This window comes from Meriones unguiculatus, chromosome X, assembly GCF_030254825.1.
Source record: "Meriones unguiculatus strain TT.TT164.6M chromosome X, Bangor_MerUng_6.1, whole genome shotgun sequence".
Classification (NCBI taxonomy): domain Eukaryota; kingdom Metazoa; phylum Chordata; class Mammalia; order Rodentia; family Muridae; genus Meriones; species Meriones unguiculatus.
This window is the reverse complement of record NC_083369.1, coordinates 35,033,383-35,055,867: the sequence shown is the minus strand read 5'-3', so window position 1 is coordinate 35,055,867 and position 22,485 is coordinate 35,033,383. Positions and strand designations below refer to the sequence as shown.

General features: G+C 38.0%; 1 protein-coding gene across 2 annotated transcripts; it reads right to left on the bottom strand.

Annotated features, from left to right (window-relative positions):
• Positions 1 to 2,394: 2,394 nt before the first annotated feature.
• LOC110542945 (BTB/POZ domain-containing protein KCTD12-like) lies at positions 2,395 to 14,170 on the bottom strand. 2 transcript variants are annotated; one of them, XM_021629415.2, is made up of 3 exons: positions 13,652 to 14,167; positions 13,199 to 13,253; positions 2,395 to 6,660 (listed from the first exon to the last, which is right to left on the bottom strand). In XM_021629415.2, the coding sequence occupies exon 3, from the start codon at positions 6,652 to 6,654 to the stop codon at positions 5,773 to 5,775; it is 882 nt and encodes a 293-aa protein (XP_021485090.1). In that variant the 5' UTR covers positions 6,655 to 6,660; positions 13,199 to 13,253; positions 13,652 to 14,167; the 3' UTR covers positions 2,395 to 5,772. The 2 variants fall into 2 exon arrangements, with proteins under 2 accessions (XP_021485090.1, XP_060231422.1); XM_060375439.1 differs by lacking the exon at positions 13,199 to 13,253 and having other exon boundaries at positions 13,652 to 14,170.
• Positions 14,171 to 22,485: the final 8,315 nt, after the last annotated feature.

Sequence of the window (22,485 nt, the reverse complement as noted above, 5' to 3'; positions counted from 1 at the left end):
ACAAAGAAGGGAAAGAGGGAGAGAAAGAGAGAGAAGTAGAAAACGGTTTCATCCACTAACAGTGAAATTAGATGTTTCCACTCTAGGTATGAGATAGCAAATGGGTTGCTTTGGACTTTTCCAATGCAGTTAACTTTCTTGTAAGACTTTTTAAGGCCAAGACATTCTTTACTTTTAGGGCTATTTAGCCACTGAACAGTCTTACTTCTTTTGAAGATTTTCATACTTTAGGAGGAAATAAGTAGAGCAATAGAACATATATGACATGGAAAAAGAAAAGAAGTTATTGAGGGTGAAAAGGGTACAAGGAAGAATGGGGAGATTGGGGAAAGGGAGGAGAATCAATTAAAACAAAACGTTTGAAAATGCCATAGTAAACCTTAAAACATTGTACACCAATTAAAATTAATAATGTAGCCAGGCGTGGTGGTACACATCTTTAGTCCCAGCACTGGGGAGGCAGAGGCAAATGGATCTCTGCGAATTTGAAGCTAACCTGATCTACATAGTAAGTTCCAGACCAGCCAGGATTACATTTGCATGGTGATGTCTGTCAAAAGAAAGAAAGAAAGAAAGAAAGAAAGAAAGAAAGAAAGAAAGAAAGAACGAACTAGAAAAAATGAAAAGAAATATTTTTTAAAAGTAAAAGTGAGACAGATCAGAGGAATCAAAACCCCCTATAAGGACATTTGGATGGAAGCTAGATAAAACTGTTAGGTACAGTGAAGAATTTAATTTTGTGTTGGGTCTTTATTGTAATCATGCTTGTTTGTTTGTTTGTTTGTTTGAGACATGCTCTGACTAGTCAGCTCTGCCTGTCCTGGAACTCACTAAATAGACTAGGCTGGCCTTACAGAGCGACTCTTGTCTCTATCACCTGAAGTGCATGGATTAAAAGTGTGCACCATCCTAAGGTTGGATACCATAAAAAGCTAAAATGATACGCTCAGGATGCGAGGCTAAGCACTGCACTCAGGGTCAGCCGCTTTGGACCCAGAGAAGAGCATGTCTGATTGCATGCGGGTTGATGCCCCAGGTCCCGCCTCTGAGAAAAAGGTATCAGACGGGTCTGATGCTCTTTGGGTGGATGACACCTAAATGAACATCTGTACAAAGTCCCAATTTATTTCTAATATCAGAGATCAGACCTCTACTCTTGCCTGATGCGTCTAAAACAAAAAGGGGAAACTGTAGAGAGCTGCGGAATGCTATGCCTTAAAGATGGAGCTGGTTTCTGCCTTCCACCTTCCCGTTGGTGAGTGCTCTCTGTCACGAACAACTCCACATTTGGCTAAGGCCGAGGATCTGGCTTGCTTCCATGTATGTGGACCTATCTGCATTGCCCCCGTGGCACGCCTGGGTTGGCTACCCAGAGGCTATTTAAGCTGTGGGCTGGCTTTCCCCGGGGTCCGAGGATTGTTCAATGTTCCTGAATAAACTGCATTGAAAAAAAAAAAAGTGTGCACCATCATGCTCAACTATTGTATGCATCTTTTAACAGTTGATTTTCTTTCAATAAGCTAAGGAGTGGGATTTGATTTTTTTTTGATTGACAGCAGTCAGACCCTTCCATTGTCTCTGGTTACTTTGATTGGAAAGCTGACAATACAGCAGTCAGTCTTTTGGAAATAGGCTGGATGTCATAGCAACCTGGCTGCTTTAATTAGCTCATGGCACTTTGAGGAAACTACACTACAAGTCTATGAAACCATAACTGATGCTCAAGTCAAGATTCCTAATTAGGAGGTCTTGTTTTAGTCAAAACTTTTTCTAGGCAACTTATATTGGTTTTAGAACACTCATTCTGGGCAAAACAAGCCTTGATAAACTCTATATTACCATGCTTTTCCTCACTTGGGAAAAGAAGGGGAGCATTTCCACAATAATGTAGCAAAAAGCTTATGACTGGTGCTAAGGCCAGGCTTGTGATTGGTCCATAGGTAAGATTTGCAATTAGCTATGCACATGCAACACTGGAAATGATGAAATTACAATCTATATACAAACATGCCTTGTAGAGTGTTTTGATTTCTTTAAGATCCTAGTTATGTTATGTGAATATGTTTTGTTTTAATCTCCTAACAGGAAGTAGTCTATAGAAGTCTACTTCCTCTTTCTTTTCTAACCTTCTTTCTTTCCTACATAGTGTTAGGGGGTTAGAAGGGATTAGGGTGAATAAGTGTTAGAAGGGAGAGGTAGAAGAAAGCAATAAAATTTAAAAAGAAAGTAAATAACACCAACATCCTGCTTTTGTTTTTGCTATAAAATCAAGATGTTCATTACATATTGTTTTTAGATTAATCTGACAGGTTTTGTATCGTACACTACCCACCCCTACTCCATACTCTTGGTATTACAACATCAGGCTCAGTAATGACTTCTAAATAGACGGGGTTTATATATATTTTTTATTATTCAGATTTTTATTTTTTTGAGATTTCATACATGAGTACTGTATTTACATCATTTCCAGCCCTCCCTTTCCCCACAACTTCTACTGCATCTTCCCAACTCCCTCTCAAAAATTCATGTTTTCTTTAATTATAATTGTTACATATATTTATTTACATACACATGTGTACAAGGAAATAAAACCTGCTGTCCATTTAGTATAAGTCATATGTATGTGTGTTGACTACTTAGGATCGGATAACCTCTCAGCAGCCTGACCCTGACTAAGACTGATTCTGCCTCTCTTAGCAGCCATTAATTGTTGTTGTTCTTCATCTAGTGGTGACCTTGTTGATATTTCCCCAGTCAACTCTGGCATGACAACTGATATTGTCATTGTGTTGAACTTGTTTAGGTGGCCATGTTGCAGGGCTCACACTACTTGAATGACAAACTGTTTACAGGATGAAGTAGAGTTTGCCTGAACTTCATTCTGATGATGGAGAGTGGGTGTTGGTAGAAAAAAATAGAGACAACAGTTACAGAGACTGCCATACTTTTATAATATTGCATTGATGTAGATAGTGCTAGCTGGGGAACGCAAATACTCAAGAATCATAGCAGATTATCACTACAGTGTAAACATAATTCTGTATATTGTTCATGTCTGTTTGACATCAGATGTGGTTCTCTGACCTTTCAGAATTTTTTTAACCAATTACGTTTATTTTCTACAAAAATCAGTCAGAGTCAGATTCTTCTTTTGCCAACAAGATACTTACAACTATAAATACAATTATTTATAAACATCTCTTTCACTAAAAACTCAAGGCGACTGAGCCATATAGTTGTTAGCTACATCTTATTTGGCCGATGAATTTTTCTATGTTAACAGTTTTTTAGCTCTTAACACCAACAAATCTGAGAGATTTCATCCTTTTTCCCATTATTTTTTCTATTAAATTATATCTGAGTGAAAGAATAGTAATTTGAAGAGCAAATGATAGTGTTTCAGAAATAATTTTAAACCAAGAATATGTCAATTGGTGACAGAATAAAAGTAGCTGTAAGTGGTAGTACAAATCCTCGGTTTAAAAAGTTGGCTTTGCAGCTAGTCCTGAAGATACCTGATAAAACAGGATCAGATGATTGGGGAGGAGGTCCCCCCTATCAGTGGACTTGGAAAGGGGCAGGGAGGAGATGAGGGAGGGAGGGAGGGACTGGGAGGGAATGAGGGATCGGGACACGGCTGGGATACAGAGTTAGTAAAATGTAACTGATAAAAAAAAAAAAAAAAGAAACATAAAAAGTTGGCTCTATTTCTAGAAGATCCAACTGTAGACAAGTGCATCACATGACCAGTCACCAGAGCACATCTTCTTAACTTTTGCAACTATGCAAGATATTCACTACATCACACAAAGGCTGACCTCTTCCCTACAGGGCACATGGTGCAAGAGACCTGAGTAATACTACAAATATGCCAGAGGGGCTAAGGCTAGGACCTACGTAAAAATGAGCTAATATAAAGACTAAACTGGTATACGTAGAGTATGAAAATGATAACGACTATGAGAACAGCACATAAATGAACTTTGGGGGAACTTTTTTTTTTTAAAAAAAACATCTAAAATGTGTTGCATCTTCTATGTTCAACTGACCTTTAAAGCAGTTAGTGACCAGAGGGTATCAGAAGTGCTATACTGAAAGACAGTGTAAGATTGTGTTTCTACTGTGTGATCATACATGTAGTAGTGTGAATAAATGTCCAAGCCATAGAGCTACCACCACTCAGCCTTTCTGTCCTAGACCATAATTAATTTGGAGTTGGAAAATGGGTTTAACTACAAAATAAGTGAAGTATGGAGAAGATGGCTGAAAATTAGCTGACATACTGTTTAGGCTATCTATAAATTGTGGGAAAGAACGTGAACTGCATGGAGAAATATGGAATTAATTAGCTCTAGAGGTGATCAGATAAAAATCATATGGCATTTGAGAGACAAGAGAGAATACCAATTATTGAAAGCTCTCTAGACCCTCTGAAACTTTGTCTACATTTCCTTTAGAACCAGTTGAAAAAAAATAATTGTAAGCTTAAAATGCTCACACAACCACACCACTGACACATGCACATTTTTTTTTCTCAAGCCACTTTATGTGGGTTTTAGTTCTTTGCAACCTAAAAAGACCTGACTAAAAAATGGATTAAAAGACGATGAGAACAATAAAGGTTTGTGGTATAAAATAAAGGAAAGACAAAGCTATCAGACTATTTGATTACTATAATACTTTTCTTAGAGGTGATAAAGATCCTCTAAAATGAGCACTAACAAATTCTTTTTCTTCACTTGTGTGACAGTCTTCTATAATTCAGTCAATTATCTTAGATCCGCAATGTTTTCATTTGAGAATGAATACTCGCTTTCGACCTGTTTAGGGAGTCAGATGATGAATTTCAGGGTTTTTTAAAATTGTTTTCTTGTTTTCCTTCCAGAAAAACAAAACACACTCACACCCTGTCCAAAAAAACATAAATATTGGAACAATTGATAGGTACAGTCAATTATTTGACTAGTCAAACTAAATTAACACACATATACTTACACAAAGCAAATTTGCTCATCATTCTCTTCTCTACTTATGGTTGCATTTAATTCTAATAAAAGATATTCATGACAGTTTTTAATGGCGCAACTGCTTATGACTGAAGTAATAGCTATGATACATGTCCTTACTATCTTTTTCATGCAAAAGCAAATTGAGTGCTAAGCTTTTTATTCTTAGAAATAATAGTCATACAATTGATTGCCTAGTTTCTATCAAAAGTCCTTAAAAATTTTGGAAAATTTTCGGTTGACCTTTCTATGAATCTCCTAGAGAACTGTTGTCAACTTCTTCCATTTGGCATGGTGAAACATTTGCAAAGCACATTCACACTTCCTACTATAATCTCTAGTTCAGCAATACAGAGTTTTATGTAGGTGGATGCAAATAGCAAGGGACATAATGAAGTTCAATGTGTGTTACTAAGAAACAACGTGGAAGCCATGGCTTGATATTTCTCAACACATTTAATTTCGTGGTTATATTTAATTGCATTCACTCCAGAAATATACCTCTACTATCTATACTGATGTACACCTTTACTCAAATGGCATCTACTCCACAGTCCAAAGGTCAGTAGAGAGATAGACAGGAATGATGTGTAAGAACAAAACCAACAAAGGTTCAAATGGTTATGAGAGTAGTAGCATTGTTCAAAATTATAGATAACACTCAAGAGCCTAGAGTGGTTAATGTGTCTATTTCTAAAGGATACAGTTGACATGGGAACAAAGGAGGAACACTGTTTGGGGGTTTGTATTTCTTGGGTGATTTTTAAGTGTCACGATAGAAAACATATTCAGTGTAAGATGTCCAGATCCTGTCATCTGTTTGGTCATGTGTGACAGTGCAGGTGCCAGTAGAGTTGCATGCTACCATGTGGAAGCCAGCGTCAGCTAGTTTGTCGAAGGCTTGCTCCAGAAAATTGAATTTGAGGTAGTATCGAGAAGTATATCGCTCAGGAGGGCGGTCGGGGTCTCTGCTCTCATTCAGAGTGTCTCCAAACACCTCTTTGGCTAATGAGATCTTACCACACACCATGATTCTGGCCACACGGCGGAATTTGGCATCTGTTTGGCTGTCCCTGCCCAGAGTATAGGAGCCTCGATAGCCAATAGTGATGAAGCCGGCCTTCTTGAGCTCAGAACCAGTGGTAGTTGTCAGAATCATGGGATTATCAGGGCCACTAACATGGATGCTATTTGTTGAAGAGAAATTAAATGTGGTGTCAATGCTGGGTGAAAGCTCTTCTAGATCAAACTGACATGAGTCATTGCCAACTGAGCTGAGCTTGTTCATTTTAGCAGCCAACATCTTGGCCAGTTCTGGCAACTTAAAGTATTCTGCTTCTCTACGGAGCCGGCCCCACTCTGGAAAGTGATCCGGAAGCACTACTTGCAGGTCTCTCATGTAGTCTAGGACATAACGAAAGAGAAAACCATCTCGATCTATGAAGAATCTCCCTTTGTTGTCCTGGATCAGAGAGCAAGGGTTCTTTACACTGAACATTTCCCAAAGCCTGGAACCAGGAATGCTAATCAAAGTAGGATAGCGAGTTATATATACCTGGCCACCTACATTAAGTTCAATAATTTCGGGAAAATTGCTGCAATCCTCAGTTGGTTTGATACAACATGACTTCTCTGTCATGGCCATATTGACCTGCAAAAACAAAAAAATATTTTTGAGCAAGACTGTATAGTGTGGGGAGCCTGTTCATAAGCATTTGCTTTCTGCATTCTGTATTTCAAGAACCGCAAAGCTTGGGTGACTGCTCAACATGTAAAAACATTAGCCTTATAAGCCTGATGATCCAGTGTAAGATGGATCATGTTACAAACCTATGTCAGAATATGAATATAAACTTATATCAGAATATGACATACAAACCTATGTCAGAATATGAATTCAGTGCCATATACCTGCAATTTCAGATGCTAATAAGAGGTGGGGACAGAAAAATTTCCCAGAAATTCACATGCCATCTAGTGTAGAGTGCGTAGCCCAGAAGAAACAAGATAGATTCTATCTCATTAATGTGAAAGGAGGAAACTGACTCCTGAATTTTGTCCTCTGACATCCACATGTTGACTATGGTGTATAAATATACACACATACACACCCCACATTTATTAACTGACTGAAACAAAGTTGTACAAATGTATATCCATGAGCTAGGTTAACTTGAGACTGGCAGCCTAGAAAACTACTTCATGGTTTCTCTTTGCAGTCTTTTCTCCAGTTTTGAGGGCTTCTGTCACCCTTGGCAAGAGCTCTACTACTGAGCAAAACCCTAGCCCCAAACACAGATATGTCAGGCCGTATTTCTCATTTCATGGCAGGATACTGTAGTTTATGAAAGACCCCCTTTCTGCAATGTTTCTGATTTTCTACTTTATCTTCTCGGCTCCTTCACATTCCTTTTCCTGACCCTAGCACGGACAACTATGTCAGTTCATTTAGTGTGCGTTTTCATTTGTATGCATTTTTACAAAAGGAATTTTATGGTTTTAAATATGTATGTTATTATATCATATTACATTACATATTTCCTCTCTAAAGCTTTTGCTTTCAATACTAAATTATTCAGATACCTTTTCTTGATAACATCATGGTATGTTCGTCCACTATGTTTTACCAACCGCTCCCAGTGGCTGCAGCCTAAGTTGTTTTACCTGCCTGCTCTAGTACACATCCCTATACATGTTGGCTATGATTTCCAAGACAGGCCTCTTCCTGTCTTCTAACCTTCAGCTCCATTTTCGCAGCTCCTTACTGACTGCTTTGGTAACAAGTTTATTCTAGCAGGCTGGAAACAGTCTTTATGCATATGAAAGTGGTTTTCTTTTTTTTTTAAAGAAAAAAATAGGATTCATTATTATTTGTCTCCATATTTCCAGCCCACATTTTATGACTTGTCCTATTGTTAGAAGAACCACATTTTGTCATCTACATTGAAATTCTAAATCCCAAGTCATCTTGTTGACATCCCTCTTTCTTATCCATATCTGTTACTAACCTAGAAACCATTCCTTTGTGAGGTTTCTTAGACACACACTGTTCCTGCTGACACTTTTTCTATATTGTGCACTTACGTAATCCCCTCCCAACTACTTTGTCTCTCTTTGGTTGTTACATATTCATGTTTATCTCTCTTACTGTCCAATACAAGCTACTCTAAATTCTGCTCCTAGACCAGTTGCTATGTCATCTTCTCTGCTTACTACTATTAAATGTTCCAATTTATCAATATATTAAATCCAAGTCCCTTACCTGGAAATGCAAAACTATAAGCTAGTTGCATCTCCTCTTTAATTATAAGAATATCTAACACTATATAGGACTTATGTGTTGGGCATTGTTCCTAGTTGATGAAGTGGTTATTTTATGACCCACAAACTGTTAACAGATTCAAAAGACTTTGCCCAACATAAACTGAAAAGTAGTTATGCTGGTATCTAAACAAAAGCAGAAGACCACAGAGATTTTTATTTATTTTATTTTATTTTATTTTATTTTATTTTATTTTATTTTATGTTTCTGTTTTTTTTTCTTTATTAATTACACTTTACTCACTTTGTATCCCCCCTGTGGTTCCTTCCCTCCTCCTATCCCAATCCCTCCCTTCTTCCACCCTCTGCCTGCATGCCCCTCCCCAAGTCCACTGATAGGGGAGGACTTCTTTTCCTTCCTTCTGATCCTAGTCAATTAGGTCTCATCAGGAGTGGCTGCATTGTCTTCTTCTGTGGCCTGGTAATGCTGCTTTCCCCTCAGGGGGAGGAAATTAAAGAGCAGGCCAATCAGTTCATGTCAGAGACAGTCCCTGTTCCTATTACAATGGAACCCACTTGGATACTGAACTGCCATGGGGTACATCTGTGCAGGGGTCTTAGGTTATCTCCATGTGTAGTCCTTGGTTGGAGTATCAGTCTCAGGAAAGACCCCTGTGCTCAGATGTTTTTAGTTCTGTTGCTCTCCTTAGCTTTTTATTAATTACTTCATCCTTTTGATTATATCTGCTAATACTTACATATATGAAAAAAATGTGTATATCACTGTTGGCTGTGTTCTTTTTCGTTTTATTTATTATTTGTTTATATACCTTTGCTCAGACTTTTTCTCCCCACCCCCACAAGCCTTAGTTCATCCTTCTGATAGTCATCATATCCCTAAGAACAATTTAGTTTCCAGATAAAGAACAGAAATGTTCAAATATTCATTTACTTTTTCACTCATAGGGTTTCTACACTTTCATCTAATATAATGATAATGTGGAATGTATATGCACCTAACATTTAGGAAATACTGTATGCCAGTCTTCTAATCTTTTTTTTTCCTGTGACAACTCAGTTAATTTTATAACAATCTAGTGAGGTTTATATTGTTAAAATCCCCATTTCCTGGAGAGAAGCAGCTGCATAGTCTATTAGCTTCTTTACAGGGACTATTGTTTTCAAGTCTCTGTTTACACTAGAATTAGAACTACCTGACTAAAATGCCAAACTGACCCTGGCTATTTCTACCAAAGCTTCCTCAAAGTCAAGATAAGAAAATTCATTCAAATTAAATAAGGCATATGAAAATTCCCATAATGCAATTCACCATTTTTTTACAATGAACACATGTCAATAATATAAACTAAATTAAATTTAAAAAATGGACTGGTGGTGGTGGCATAAGCCTTTAATCTAAGTACTTGGAAGGCAAAGACAGAAGGATCTTTGTGAGTTTGAGGACAGTCTGGTTTACAGAGTGAGTTCCAGGACAGCCAAAGCTATGCAGAGAAACCCTGTCTTGAAAATCAAAACCAAACAACAAAGAAAATATAAAAAAAATGAATCTGAAAGCTATGAGAAAATAAAATGAAGGCAGAAATATCAGCTCCAAAATTCTATAAGCTAGCTACCCTTTGTCTTGTTCTTTGTTAATTCTAGTTCTCTTTTCCTTTGAAGGAATGGAAATATTAGCCACACTGAACTTAAACCCAGTTCCTCAAGCCCATCTATTTTTTTATGTCCATGTACCTAAAACTTACTATTCTGTAGGCTTGTCCTTTTGATTCGTTCTACTAATTCAGTAACTATCTGTTCCTTCTTGTAAAATAATACAAGAAAGTGGTAGGTTTGAATTAGAATCCTGACTCTGCCAGTTATTACCTGCGTAATTGTGAGCAAACTGTGTGTTTTCTTCTCTGAGCCTCAATTTTTTTTATCCAGAAAATGGATATAGAAAAAAAAATCTGATTAATAAGATGAGAAGAAAATTGTATATGAGTCATATAAGCACTTAACACACTATTTGCTACCAGATGATAAGCAGTAATAACCAGATGTTAGTTGCATTAGCTTCCAGAGCTTGGTAGTTCACAACCTTCCTAATGCTGCAACCATTTAATATAGTTCCTCATGTTGTGGTGACACCAACAGCAAAATTATTTTGTTGCTATCTTGTAACTATAATTTTGCTACTGTTATGAATTGTAATGGCAATACCTGATATGCAGATGATCTTAGATGAATCTTGTGAAAGGGTCAATCCCAAGGGGTCATGACCCACAAGTTGAGAACCACTGTTTTAGAAAAACTGGTGAAATATTGCTTTCCACTGAGTTATTTATGCTACTCAATGTGTCACCGTATTCCATTGAAAGATGCTGCTTAAATGAACTATCCTGTCTAATTTTCAGTACCATCCTTTATATTCCACGTTACTGCTACAGTTTAGAAATTATTATATTGGGACACTTAACAGCATTCTGGAATTGCTTATTTATGTAGCTGTCTGTGGCTAATATATGTTCAGAAACAATGTAATCTTGATTATACTTCTTTGGATCAGTACCACAGTGAGGCTTGTAAAAATCAAGGGAACAACTACTGAATGGTGAGTAAATCACCAACAAACACGTTATAATTGATTTCATAATCCCAGAGCAGATGAGTAGAAATGCATTTACAGGAGCCCATTTTCGCTGCATGCATGTGAAAAAGAAATGTAATCAATTCCGCAGATTTCTGCATGCATGTGAAAAAGAAATGTAATCAATTCCGCAGATTTCTGAATACAAAAGGTGCTATTCTTCCAAAACAAACAAACAAACAAAACAAAACACTTTCAAAAGCTGAAGATGTCTTTCCTCATTATACAAACAGATAATTTTGTAGCACAATTTTTAAAAAGCAGTGTAATTTTCTCCTTATTGCTTCAGATATAGTTCTGTACAAGTCAACTTGAAATTGGTACTTAGAAACCACTCCTGCTCAAGAAGGATTGGCTCATTGGGCCCACACATTAACTGAAACCATTTGAAAGTTTGGTGTCTCTGCCTTCATTCTGTGTCTGTTTGCCTCTTTTACTTTAGCTGAAGGTACTCAGATAAATCATTTTCTTTAACCTTTTCTCATGAATCACCTTGAATTCCAGGAATGGCATAATAGACCATCCTCCAGGAAAGGGGAATAATCCATAGCAGTATATACTGGAGCATAAATAAAGAAACACAACATTGGACCCTCCACACAAAAAGGGTTTCTTCAGGTCATCTTACTGGACCAGAGCTGAAATGTTCAAGTGGACAACATCTTGACTAGGGCTGCTTAATTATACATGTTTTTATAATTACTTGTCCTTCTGTCATAATGGTGATGTTATAGTTTAAGGGGGGTGGGGTGGAGAGAGGCTGTCAGAAACCAGACTTCTGACCTGAAAACTTCAGTTATAACCCAAAGATCCAAAATCATATGAATCAGTCTAGGGCAGTGTTTCTCAATCTGTGTGTCACAACCCCACTGAGGGTCATATATCAGATATCTTTCATATCAATTATTTATATTATGATTCATAACAGTAGCAAAATTACAGTTATGAAGTAGCAATAAAAGTAAGTTTATGGTTGTTGGTCACCACAACACAAGGCACTGTATTAAAGGGTAGGAGCATTAAGAGGATTAAGAACCACTGCTCTAGAGGGTCAAATTGGGTAGCCAGTTTTGTCACTCATGTCAACAAAGCAATGTTAGCTACTTTCAAAAGGACAGAGCCTTTATTCTGGGAGAAGAAATCAGAACAAAAGTCAAGGCAGAGCTGCACTGAGACTTCAACCGTTGCTTTTCTCAAACATGTTTTTAAACATAAATAGAAACTTTACTGTGAAATGCTGCTTGTGACACGATTCCTCATAGGTAGGAATCTCAGTGTGTGATTGTTTGTTTGTTTTTTGTTTTGCTTTGCTTGTTTTTTATTTTTTGTTTGTTTGTTTGTTTAAGAAAATGGAAGTAGTTTCTTTAATAATGAACCAATCTACTTCAAAACAGCCCCTTGTACATTTTAACATGCTGTCAAGAAGACCATGCTTCCCAAACAGGAAGTTGTTTATCTGTTTGGTTATATTTGCAATGTAAAAAATTCTTTTATACATACAAAGCTTCCTGCATAACTTCTTTCTCCCTTTCTTCAGCCCAACTTTCTCTGTTGAGGTGGTTTTGCTCATGGGGAAACAAACAAACAACAACAAAAAATAGTTCTCTTAATCTAAACAGCAGCTAGTTTTTGAAATGCTTTCTTTTTCTGCATTGTGGAGATGGGGGGGGGGCGCAGAGGATAGTTTTTTAAAAAAAAATCCTGAAATCCTGAATCCTCTTTCATGAGTAAACCCAAGGCTGATAAAGGTTAGTTTAGTGCCCTCAGTTAATCAAAGAAATAAGAGTCCCTGAAAGAGGGAAGAAAATGAGGTGACATTTAAACCAGGCTAAAGAGAAATCAGATAAAAGCAGATGTATACCAAGCCCAGAAGAATTGAGTTGTATATTCTAGCGTTTCAAAGGCAGTGAGGAAACTAACCCGTACTGGCTCTGAATAATTCTACCTGTAACCAAGATCCATGTTTTCCAAAGACAAAAAAGTCAGCTATCCCATACTGTTAAGCTCGTTAAAATGATATTTGACTGCCTGAAAATGTGCAGAAAGACATTTCTGAGAAAACCAGACACTTTACAAACAACCAGTTTCCAATTGTATTAAGCTCGGAATCCCTATGTCCTAATCCCTTTTTCCTACCGCCCTCCATTTTCTTCTGGAATCTTTTACTTTTTTTTCTGTTTCCCTTGGCTTCTGTCTCTCTCCTCTTTTATACCAGTGTTTTAAATATTCACTTATTTCTAAGAACATATCCACACATTTAAATTAAAAAAGTGATTCTCACCTTTTATGCTGCTCCAACTCGGAGATCCAAGAAATCAAAGTAGTTAGCAGCTAAACTGAAAGTGTAAGCAAAGGGAGAAAACAACTTCAAGTAAGAATTAAGAAATGGTTGTTTGCCTCAGCAATATTCCCTTTCGCTTCCAACTAGCTTGTATCTGTGACTTTTTATCTGCTCAGAAAAGAAACTGTTAGCCCGCAGATGCATTAAATCCAATCAAAATGCTTTTAAAAAATAACCAGATGCTGAAAAGCAATCTGAGTTTTCTGAATCCCACTTCAGAAAGATCTTCGGCTGCTTTTGGAACTCTAAAGTGCTTTCTAGTCACAGGTTTCAAGGTAGATCTCCTCTCAACAGAGAAACAGAGGTGCCTGCCCGCAGCTCAAATGCAGTAGCTCCGGAATTCCGGAAGGACTGGAAAGAAAAGACAAGGATGTTAATAGAATAGTTACATACCTTGAGTCTACAGCCACTGAGGTAGGGCCAAGGCAAGCTTCAGTGCCTGCCTGCCTCACTGGTCTGAGGGCTCAGCTCCACCGAGGAATGTATTTGTTCTTCCTCTCTCTTGCCGTGTGCTTTGGTGCTTAATTTGAGTTTTCCTCTTTAAAACTAGCAGTCCCGTAGACCCTCCTCCCCTGCTATGACATACTTGATTTCCTCTCCAGCCTGGGCCGGCCTCCCTCTCTATTCTTCAGCCCGAAAAAGAAGCAAAGCAAAGCAAAGGAGGGAGAAGCCAAAGAAGGGGGAGGGGTGAGAAACAAAGGTGATGGTGGCAGTGAGAGGAGAAATTTTTCTCATCTTGGGTACAGCTCTGCAAGTAAACATTTTGCAGTCACAATTACATGCATGGTTTATAAGGGTTTGGCTGGGTGGCTGTTCTGAAATAGGGCCTTCTTACATACCCCAGGCTAGCCTTAAAATTTACATCCTTCTGTGTTAGCCTCTGGAGTGCTGGGATCCCATATATGGGCAACTACATCCACTCTGAATAAATTTTTCAATGAAGAACTGGTTAGATTCTGAACCTAATATTAACTATGTTTACTATAACACCCATAATCCTGTATGTCAGATAGTATGCTAAGATCTGAGAATAAGTAAATTCTAGACACATTTTTCTTTCTTGAGAACAAAAAAAAATTACTGTAAGTGTTTAACTGGCATGGATGAAAAAAGCTTAGTGTTGTAGGAACAAAACGGAAGCATTCCAGGTTTATCTAGGGAAATCTGCAGGTTTCCTGGGGGATTAACCAAACTGAGTTTTACCAGATGAATAAGAATTAGCCACAAGAAGAAAGATAGAACTAGTTATGCAGGCAGAAAGGACAGTGTCAAAAAGGACAAAGAAATGTGAAAACGCACACCAGCTATTAGGCACTATGCTCAACTTTTTTAGAAAAAATGCTGGAGTCAAGAAAGTAGGCTACCTCGTTCCCCAAATCCAAGCAATATTTTAGTGAATCCTTATTCAATAAGGATTCACTTTTTAGTTAAGTGAATCCTTATTCATTTAAGTTATTATTTTTCTCTTTCTATGAACTAGTGAAATCACTGAATTTAAATGTAGATTTCTTTTTAAAAAATGGGTCATGCTTCTCTAAATATTGAAGTTCTTTCTCAATCAAATAGTAAAATAGATTTCTGAGAGGTGGGTTTAAAATGGTTTGATTTAGAGTGAGGCTATATTTGTATGTAGAAAGCAGAAAACCAGAATGAGTAACTGAGTAATATGGGGATATATATATATATATATATATATATATATATATATCTTAGGTCAGTTTTATCTCTGATAATTCTACTAACTGAAATAATTAATTAAATATTATCTCATTAATATGTTTAACTATCTGTCCTGATTGTTTTTGTCAACTTGGCACAAACCAGATATATATAGGAAGAGAAAATCTTAATTCAGGGTTTTTTTTTTTCAATGCAGTTTATTCAGGAACCTTGAACAATCATCTGACCCTGGGGAAAGCCAGCCCACAGCTTAAATAGCCTCTGGGTAGCCAACCCCAGCATGCCACGTGGGCAATGCAGATAGGTCCACATACATGGAAGCAAGCCAGATCCTCAGCCTTAGCCAAATGTGGAGTTGTTCGTGACAGAGAGCACTCACCATCGGGAAGGTGGAAGGAGAAAACCCAGCTCCATCTTTAAGGCACGGCATTATGCAGCTCTCTACAGGTCCCCCTTTTTGTTTTAGAGGCATCAGGCAAGAGTAGAGGTCTGATCTCTGATATTAGAAATAAATTGGGACTTTGTACTGAGGTTCATTTAGGTGTCATCCACCCAAAGAGTGGCATGCATGCAGAGGGAGGAGGGAGTGTGGGATTGGGAGGGGAGGAGGGAGGGGCTTATGGGGGGATGCAGAATGAATAAAGTGTAATTGATGAAAAATTAAAAAAAAAGGGGAAAAATAATTTAAGAACCTTAAATGACTTTCAAAAGTGGAGGAAAACATGGAGTTAGTCAATTTACATGGAGCACGTCTCGCCCCTGGGGGCAATGGTCTCCTGAACCTACTCAGACCTCGGACACCACCACTGCTAGTTCTAGAACTGATGCAGAATGTTTCAACGAGGGGGTTAAGGGTTTTTCTACATAAGATTGCCCTGTACGAAAGTCTGCATGGGCATTTTCTTGATTAATAACTGGTGTGGGAGGGCCCAGCCCACTGTGGGTGATGGCACCCTTACACAGGATGGTCCTGGGTTGTATAAGAAAGAAGGCTGAGGAAGCCATGAGAAACAAGCAAGTAAGAACTGTTCCTCCATAGCCTCTGTTTCAGTTCCTGCTTCCAGGTTCCTGACCTGACTTTCTTCAGGGATGGATGTTTATCTGGAAGTGGAAGATGAAATAAACATATTCTCCCCAGGTTTCATTTAGTCATGGTCTTTATCACAGCAGTAGAAAACTAAGACACTTTTTTTTAAACATGTAAACAACTCCCTTCATGCTCACCAAATGGCTTTAGGAGCTTCACATATTGTACATATGTAACAAATTCTAAAGTCATAGAAGAAATTTAAAAAACTGTATTAACAGTCTAAGGCAGCTTTGTCTTTAATTCTGAGATTAAATGACCTATTTTTAGATAGACATTTCTTTTTAAAGTTGTTGTCGATTATTATTTTTTTATTATTGATTTTTCTTTTTTCTTTTTTTCCTTTATTTATTATTATTATTATTTTACACTTTATTCACTTTGTATCCCCCCATAAGCCCCTCCCTCCTCCCCTCCCAATCCCACCCTCCCTCCCCCTTCTTCATGCATGCCCCTCCCCAAGTCCACTGATAGGGGAGGTCCTCCTCTCCTTCCATCTGATCTTAGTCTATCAGATCACATCCAGAGTGGCTGCATTGTCATCTTCTGTGGCCTGGTAAGGCTGCTCCTCCCTCAGGGGGAGGTGGTCAAAGAGCAGGCCTATCGGATTGTGTTGGAGGCAGTCCTTCTTCCCATTACTATGTAACCCACTTGGACACTACACTGCCATGGATTACATCTGCGCAGGGGTTCTAGGTTATCTCCATGCCTGGTACTTGGTTGGAGTATGGGTCTCTGGGAAGACCCCTGTGTTCAAATCTTCTAGTTCTGTTGCTCTCCTTGTGGGGTTCCTGTCCTCTCCATAACCTACTATTTCCCATTTCTTATATAAGATTCCATGCACTCTGCGATTTATCTTTTAGTTAATCAGTGGTTATTCCTAAACTAGCTGTATACCCAAATCACCACACAGAGACTAGGATTTATTTAATTAACCTAGAGCAAAATTCTGGGCAATAGTTACTCCATCCTAAGCCTCTAAGCCCATATAGCTTCCTACCATTCAGAATTTCCAACATTATACTTGCTTTTAGTGATATCTTAGGACCAGTTCATCTTTCTTCCTGGTTCCAAGTCCTGTCCTGCTTATCTGTGCTCTCCTCTCCTCCCACTCACTTCTTTTTCCTCCCCTCCAAACCAGGATGTCCCACCCTATTTTCTCCAGTGCTCAGCATTCTGGCTGGTTGTTTTATTGACAATACAGAGAACAAATGGGGGCATGTTTACATAAATTTGAGACAAGTGATGCTTAGAATAAGCTTCACAATGCAATGTCCAGATTGAAACCAGATAGTGGGGTAGAGAAATCAGCATTTGAATGAACAAGGGTAAATTGTATACATTCCACAAGAACATTATACTAACATGAAGTAGTAAAATGGTTCTCCAAATATTTACCTGTATTCCCAAACATTTCTACAGATCATATTTACCTTGACTATGTTATATGCAAAGAACACATAATATCATTAGCTAACTCTATTTGAATGAATTCTCTGGGCTAGGAAAGATACAATTTTCTCTGATGAGTATGATGGGTGAAATCTGAAAATGTAATCTAAGACCAAATTTCCATTTGACAGCTAAGTAGATAATAGTGCACATATATGTGCAGGTATGATCGTGAAAATGATGTCAGGTGTCCTAGTCTGTTACTCTGCCTTGTTCCTTTGGGAAAGAATATGTTGCTGAACTTCAAGACTCAGGCATGGGGGGAGGCAGTAAATGAACTTCATATATCTGGGAAAGATGAAACTTTCAAGATTCAAGAGGTCTTCTCTCCAACATTATAGAAGCAGTAAGCAGCAGCTAGGGAAGGACAGAGACCTGCTAAGCTGCAGAAAGGAGGTCTTCCAGACTCATTAAACTGACTGCAAGTCATGGTCTGTTGTGAGTACATTCTCTCTGTGTGTGTCTCTCTATGTCTTTATCTTTGTCTCTGTCTCTCTGTCTCTCTCTCTGTCTTTGTCTCTCTCCCTCTCTCTCATGCTCTTGGTGTGTGTGTGTTTCCCCTTGCCCAGGAAAAAATCTCCCACACAACACCAGCATCTTAGATGCTTCCAGAAATCCTTTCCTGGCTGGCACTGCTTTAACTGCTTCCAAATCAGCCAGATTTGACTTGTGTTTTGATAGAATATGGAGAACATCTCTTAGAATTGCTGTTACTTTTGGAGGAGTGGGTGTTCTGAACAGAGTCTTGTATGAAAAAATTATGGGGGAAAACGGATTTGCAAAATTCCCATAGTGCTCATTTGAATTTAAAATTAATGGAGTAAAATCATTAACTTCTAAATCATTTGACAAAATGATCTTTTGTTCATAATAGATAATGTGTGCCTACCAAAGCTGTGCCATTTTTTGTAGAGGGAATTTTCACACCTTGGCACCTACATCCTGAACTCTTAGTGAAAGAGAGCTGCATCATGAAACTCTTTCTCAAAAAAAAAAAAAAAAAAGTTGTCCTCCTCACTATATTTTGCTTCAGCTAGATCTTCACACAGTCAAACATGCTGGTCAGGGACCACAGCTCTGGTTAGGCTTCATCCTGAACTTCCCAGAGACTATGAAAGTCGGAAGGGCCTAAATGGATATCATGCAGACCCTAAGAGAACACAGATGTCAGTCCAGGCTACTATACCCAGTAAAATTTTCTGTCATCATAGATGGAGAAAACAAGATATTCAACAACAAAAACAAATTCAAACAGTATTTACCCACAAATGCAGAGTTACAGAAGATACTAGAACAAAAAATGCAACTCAAGAAAGCTAACTACATTCAGGAAAACACAGGAAATAAATAACCTCACTACAGCAAAACTAAAAGTAACCAAGCACACAAACACACTACCACAACCAACAGCAAAATCAAAGCATCTAACAGCCACTGGTCATTAATCTCTCTCAACATCAATGGACTCAATTCTTTAATAAAAAGGCAAAGACTAACAGAATGGATGCATAAACAAGACCCAACAATCTGTTGCATACATGAAACACACCTAATTCATAGAGATAGACATTACCTGAGAGTAAAGGGTTGGAAGACAGTTTTCCAAACAAATGGACACAAGAAGCAAGCAGGAGTAGCCATTTTAATATTTAATAAAATAGACTTTTAACCAAAATTAATCAAAAGAGATGGGGAAGGACACTTCGTACTCATCAAAGGAAAGTTCCACCAAGAAGACATCACAATTCTGAACATCTATGCCCCCCAAACAAGGGCACCCACATTTGTAAAAGAGTTAAATGTTGTAAGTGGTGTAAAGGTCTGTTTCAAGTTTCAGGCTTTGATATGTTTGTGTCAATTTTTTCCAGGAGCACTTGCTGCATAGTTCATTGTTGCCCCATCACATTGGCTTTAACTCTTTGTCATATATCTAATCCCAAATAGTTGAAGTAATCTTGATCTAGAACAATACAGCATGCATCACGTTTTCTAATTTTAAATTATATTAGAAATTACTAGCTGGTCTTTGGTCTCGGTAGCACACTCCTATAATTACAGCACTGAGAGAGGCAGATATAGGTGGATCTCTGTGAGTTCAAGGCCAGCCTGGAATTCAATGTGAGCCCAGGACAGCCGAGGCTACACAGAGGAACACTGTCTTAAAAAACCAAAAAAAAAAAAATCACTAATAATCATAACAGTGTGGTACTGGCATAAAATCTGATTTGTAAGCCAATGGAACAGAATAGAGAACCAAGGTACAGACCCCAGTGTATATGATTTATAAATTCTTTCTCTCTTTGTGTGCATACACACACACACACACACACACACATGTATGTATGCATGTATGTGTGTATTATGTATCTCAAGAATACACAGAAAAAAATTATATTTTCTCTGATGAGTAACTATCTCAGTTATGGTTTCTGTGGCTTGTAATAAAACATCATGACCAAAGCAAGTTAGTGAGGAAAAGGTTATTTTACCTTATGGGTCTATATTATAGTCCATTAATGAAAGAAGTCAGAGGAGGAAGAAGCTGAAGTAGAGAGCATGGAGGAATGCTGCTTACTGGCTTGTTCTCCCTAGATTGCTTAGCCTTCTGTCTTATAGTAGGACCACCAGCTTAGGATTGGTACTAACCCCAGTGAGAAGGGCCTTTCCACATCTATTATTAGTCAAGAACAGATTAACCCATAGGCCAATCTTATAGAAATAATTTTTCAACTGTGGTTTATCTTCTCAGGTTTCTTTAGCTTGTATCAAGTTGACAACAATACCTTTAGGGTCTTTTCTGAGACTGACATTCAACCAAGGACCATGTATGGATATAACCTAGAACCTCCACTCAGATGTAGCCTGTGGTAGCTCAGTAACCAATTGGTTTCCCAAAGTGAGGGGAACAAGGACTATTTCTGACAGGAACTCAACGACTGGCTCTTTGGCCTACCCATCCCCCAAGGGAGGAGCAGTCCTATTAGGCCACAGAGGAGGGCTTTGCAGCCAGTCCTGAAGATACCTGATAAAACAGGATCAGATGAATGGGGAGGAGGTCCCCCCTATCAGTGGACTTGGAAAGGGGCACGGTGGAGATGAGGGAGGGAGGGAGGGAGGGACTGGGAGGGAATGAGGGATCGGGACACGGCTGGGATACAGAGTTAATAAAATGTAACTGATAAAAAAAATAAAAAAATAAAAATAAAAAAACACACTGTATACATAATTAAATTCTTTAAAAATAAAAAAATAATAATTTAGGGATAACAAGATATTCATATGTAAAGAAATTAGATCTTTCTATACATCATACAGAAAAATCAGTTCAAATGGAATAAAGAGTTAAATATAAGGCCACAAACTAGAAAACAGAATAAAAATTCCTGAGCATTTGTCCTAGTAATGATTTTTCAGATTCAACACCCTAGACACAGTGAAAGCTGAAATAAAGCAGTGACAGTGTGAAAAACATTTTTGCATAGAAAAGGGAACAGTCATGGAAGGCAAACTACTTAATGGAAGGAACCATTTGTAAAACATATTCCCAATAAGAGTAAATGCAGAAAGTGCACAAGTAACTCATTCAACTCAACAGCAAACCAGCAAACAAACAAAGCCCCAAATAATCCAGTTTTAAAACTAGACAAGAGGAAAACCAAATGAATCAGGCATAGGGAGCAGATGCCATTCACCTGGGACTGAAGATGGCAGTAACTATATACTCTATTTCAGTCATCAGTGATAACCCAATTAAATATTGCATGTACTGAATTAGTGAGGCTCTGCAGATGAATCAGACACAAAAGAGTTGTGCTGGTGGTGGCCTACTCTCAGTTTTTGGACATGTTATTCCAAGGCTCCATTGTCTTAAAGAAAGTAAAACTCCAATTTAAGCTATATCACAAATATATCCAGAGCTTCAAATTGCTACAACTAGTTTTCAAAAGAATGAGTATTAACAAAATAATTTCTGTGGGTAAATTAGTAAAGGGAAAGTTCATGGACAACTAGGATTTTGTCAACTGGTTCAAGAAGCTGTGAAGTCGGTAGGCTGACTCTCTCCTCCAAATCCAGTACTACAGAAGGAGCTAGAAGGAAAACTCCAACTGAAAGTATTTAACTACACCCAGGAAAATAGAGGGAAGTACACACACACACACACACACACACAGAGAGAGAGAGAGAAAGAGAGAGAGAGAGAGAGAGAGAGAGGGAGAGAGAGAGAGAGAGAGAGAGAGAGAGAGAGAGAGAGAGAGAGAGATTGAGAGAGAACCATACAACAATATAGCATGTATGAATCTGGTGCTAGAGTCCTAGAAGATTCTTAAAGAACTGTTGGTCTTCAGTCTACATTGGAATCCCAAAGAAGTACATTCTAATCCACTTCTAATCCAGTGAAGAATCACTTCAGGGATAGGATAGATGAACTTGTCAGCAAGAGTAAGGGCAAGCAGGGGAAAAAAACAGAAGATTCCTTCTTCCAGGTCCTTTTTTGTGAGGTGCCGCCAGAAGGTGTGGCTCAGATTTAGTCTTCCCACTTCAATGTAATCCAATCAAGAAAATCCCCCCCAAGCTAGCTGCCTGGGTTTTAGCTGATTTCAGATGCAATCAAGTTGACAACCAAGATTAACCATTACAAGTACACCCTTTGTCAACCTGACATAGAAACACATCTCCTTGTGCCATGTTTAATTTCCAAATGAAAATAAGAACCAGCTCATAATTTCACCTAAAATAAAATAACTATCCTATGTACAACTGGAAATGCCTTATATATTTTAGAATAGATGGCAATATCCTTGGGGGAATACTTAGTTTTTTTAGATCTCATAACTTAAATGTTACTTGAAAACCCAAAGAGATTGATTCAATCTATATTATATTACATGATAAAAAATAGAGCAATAAAAACACAAAATTTGTTAAACATGTGTGTATATATGCACAAACACATTCCTAACAAAATAAGACAAATATTCATGTCAATTATAATTCTTTCTTCAACTGG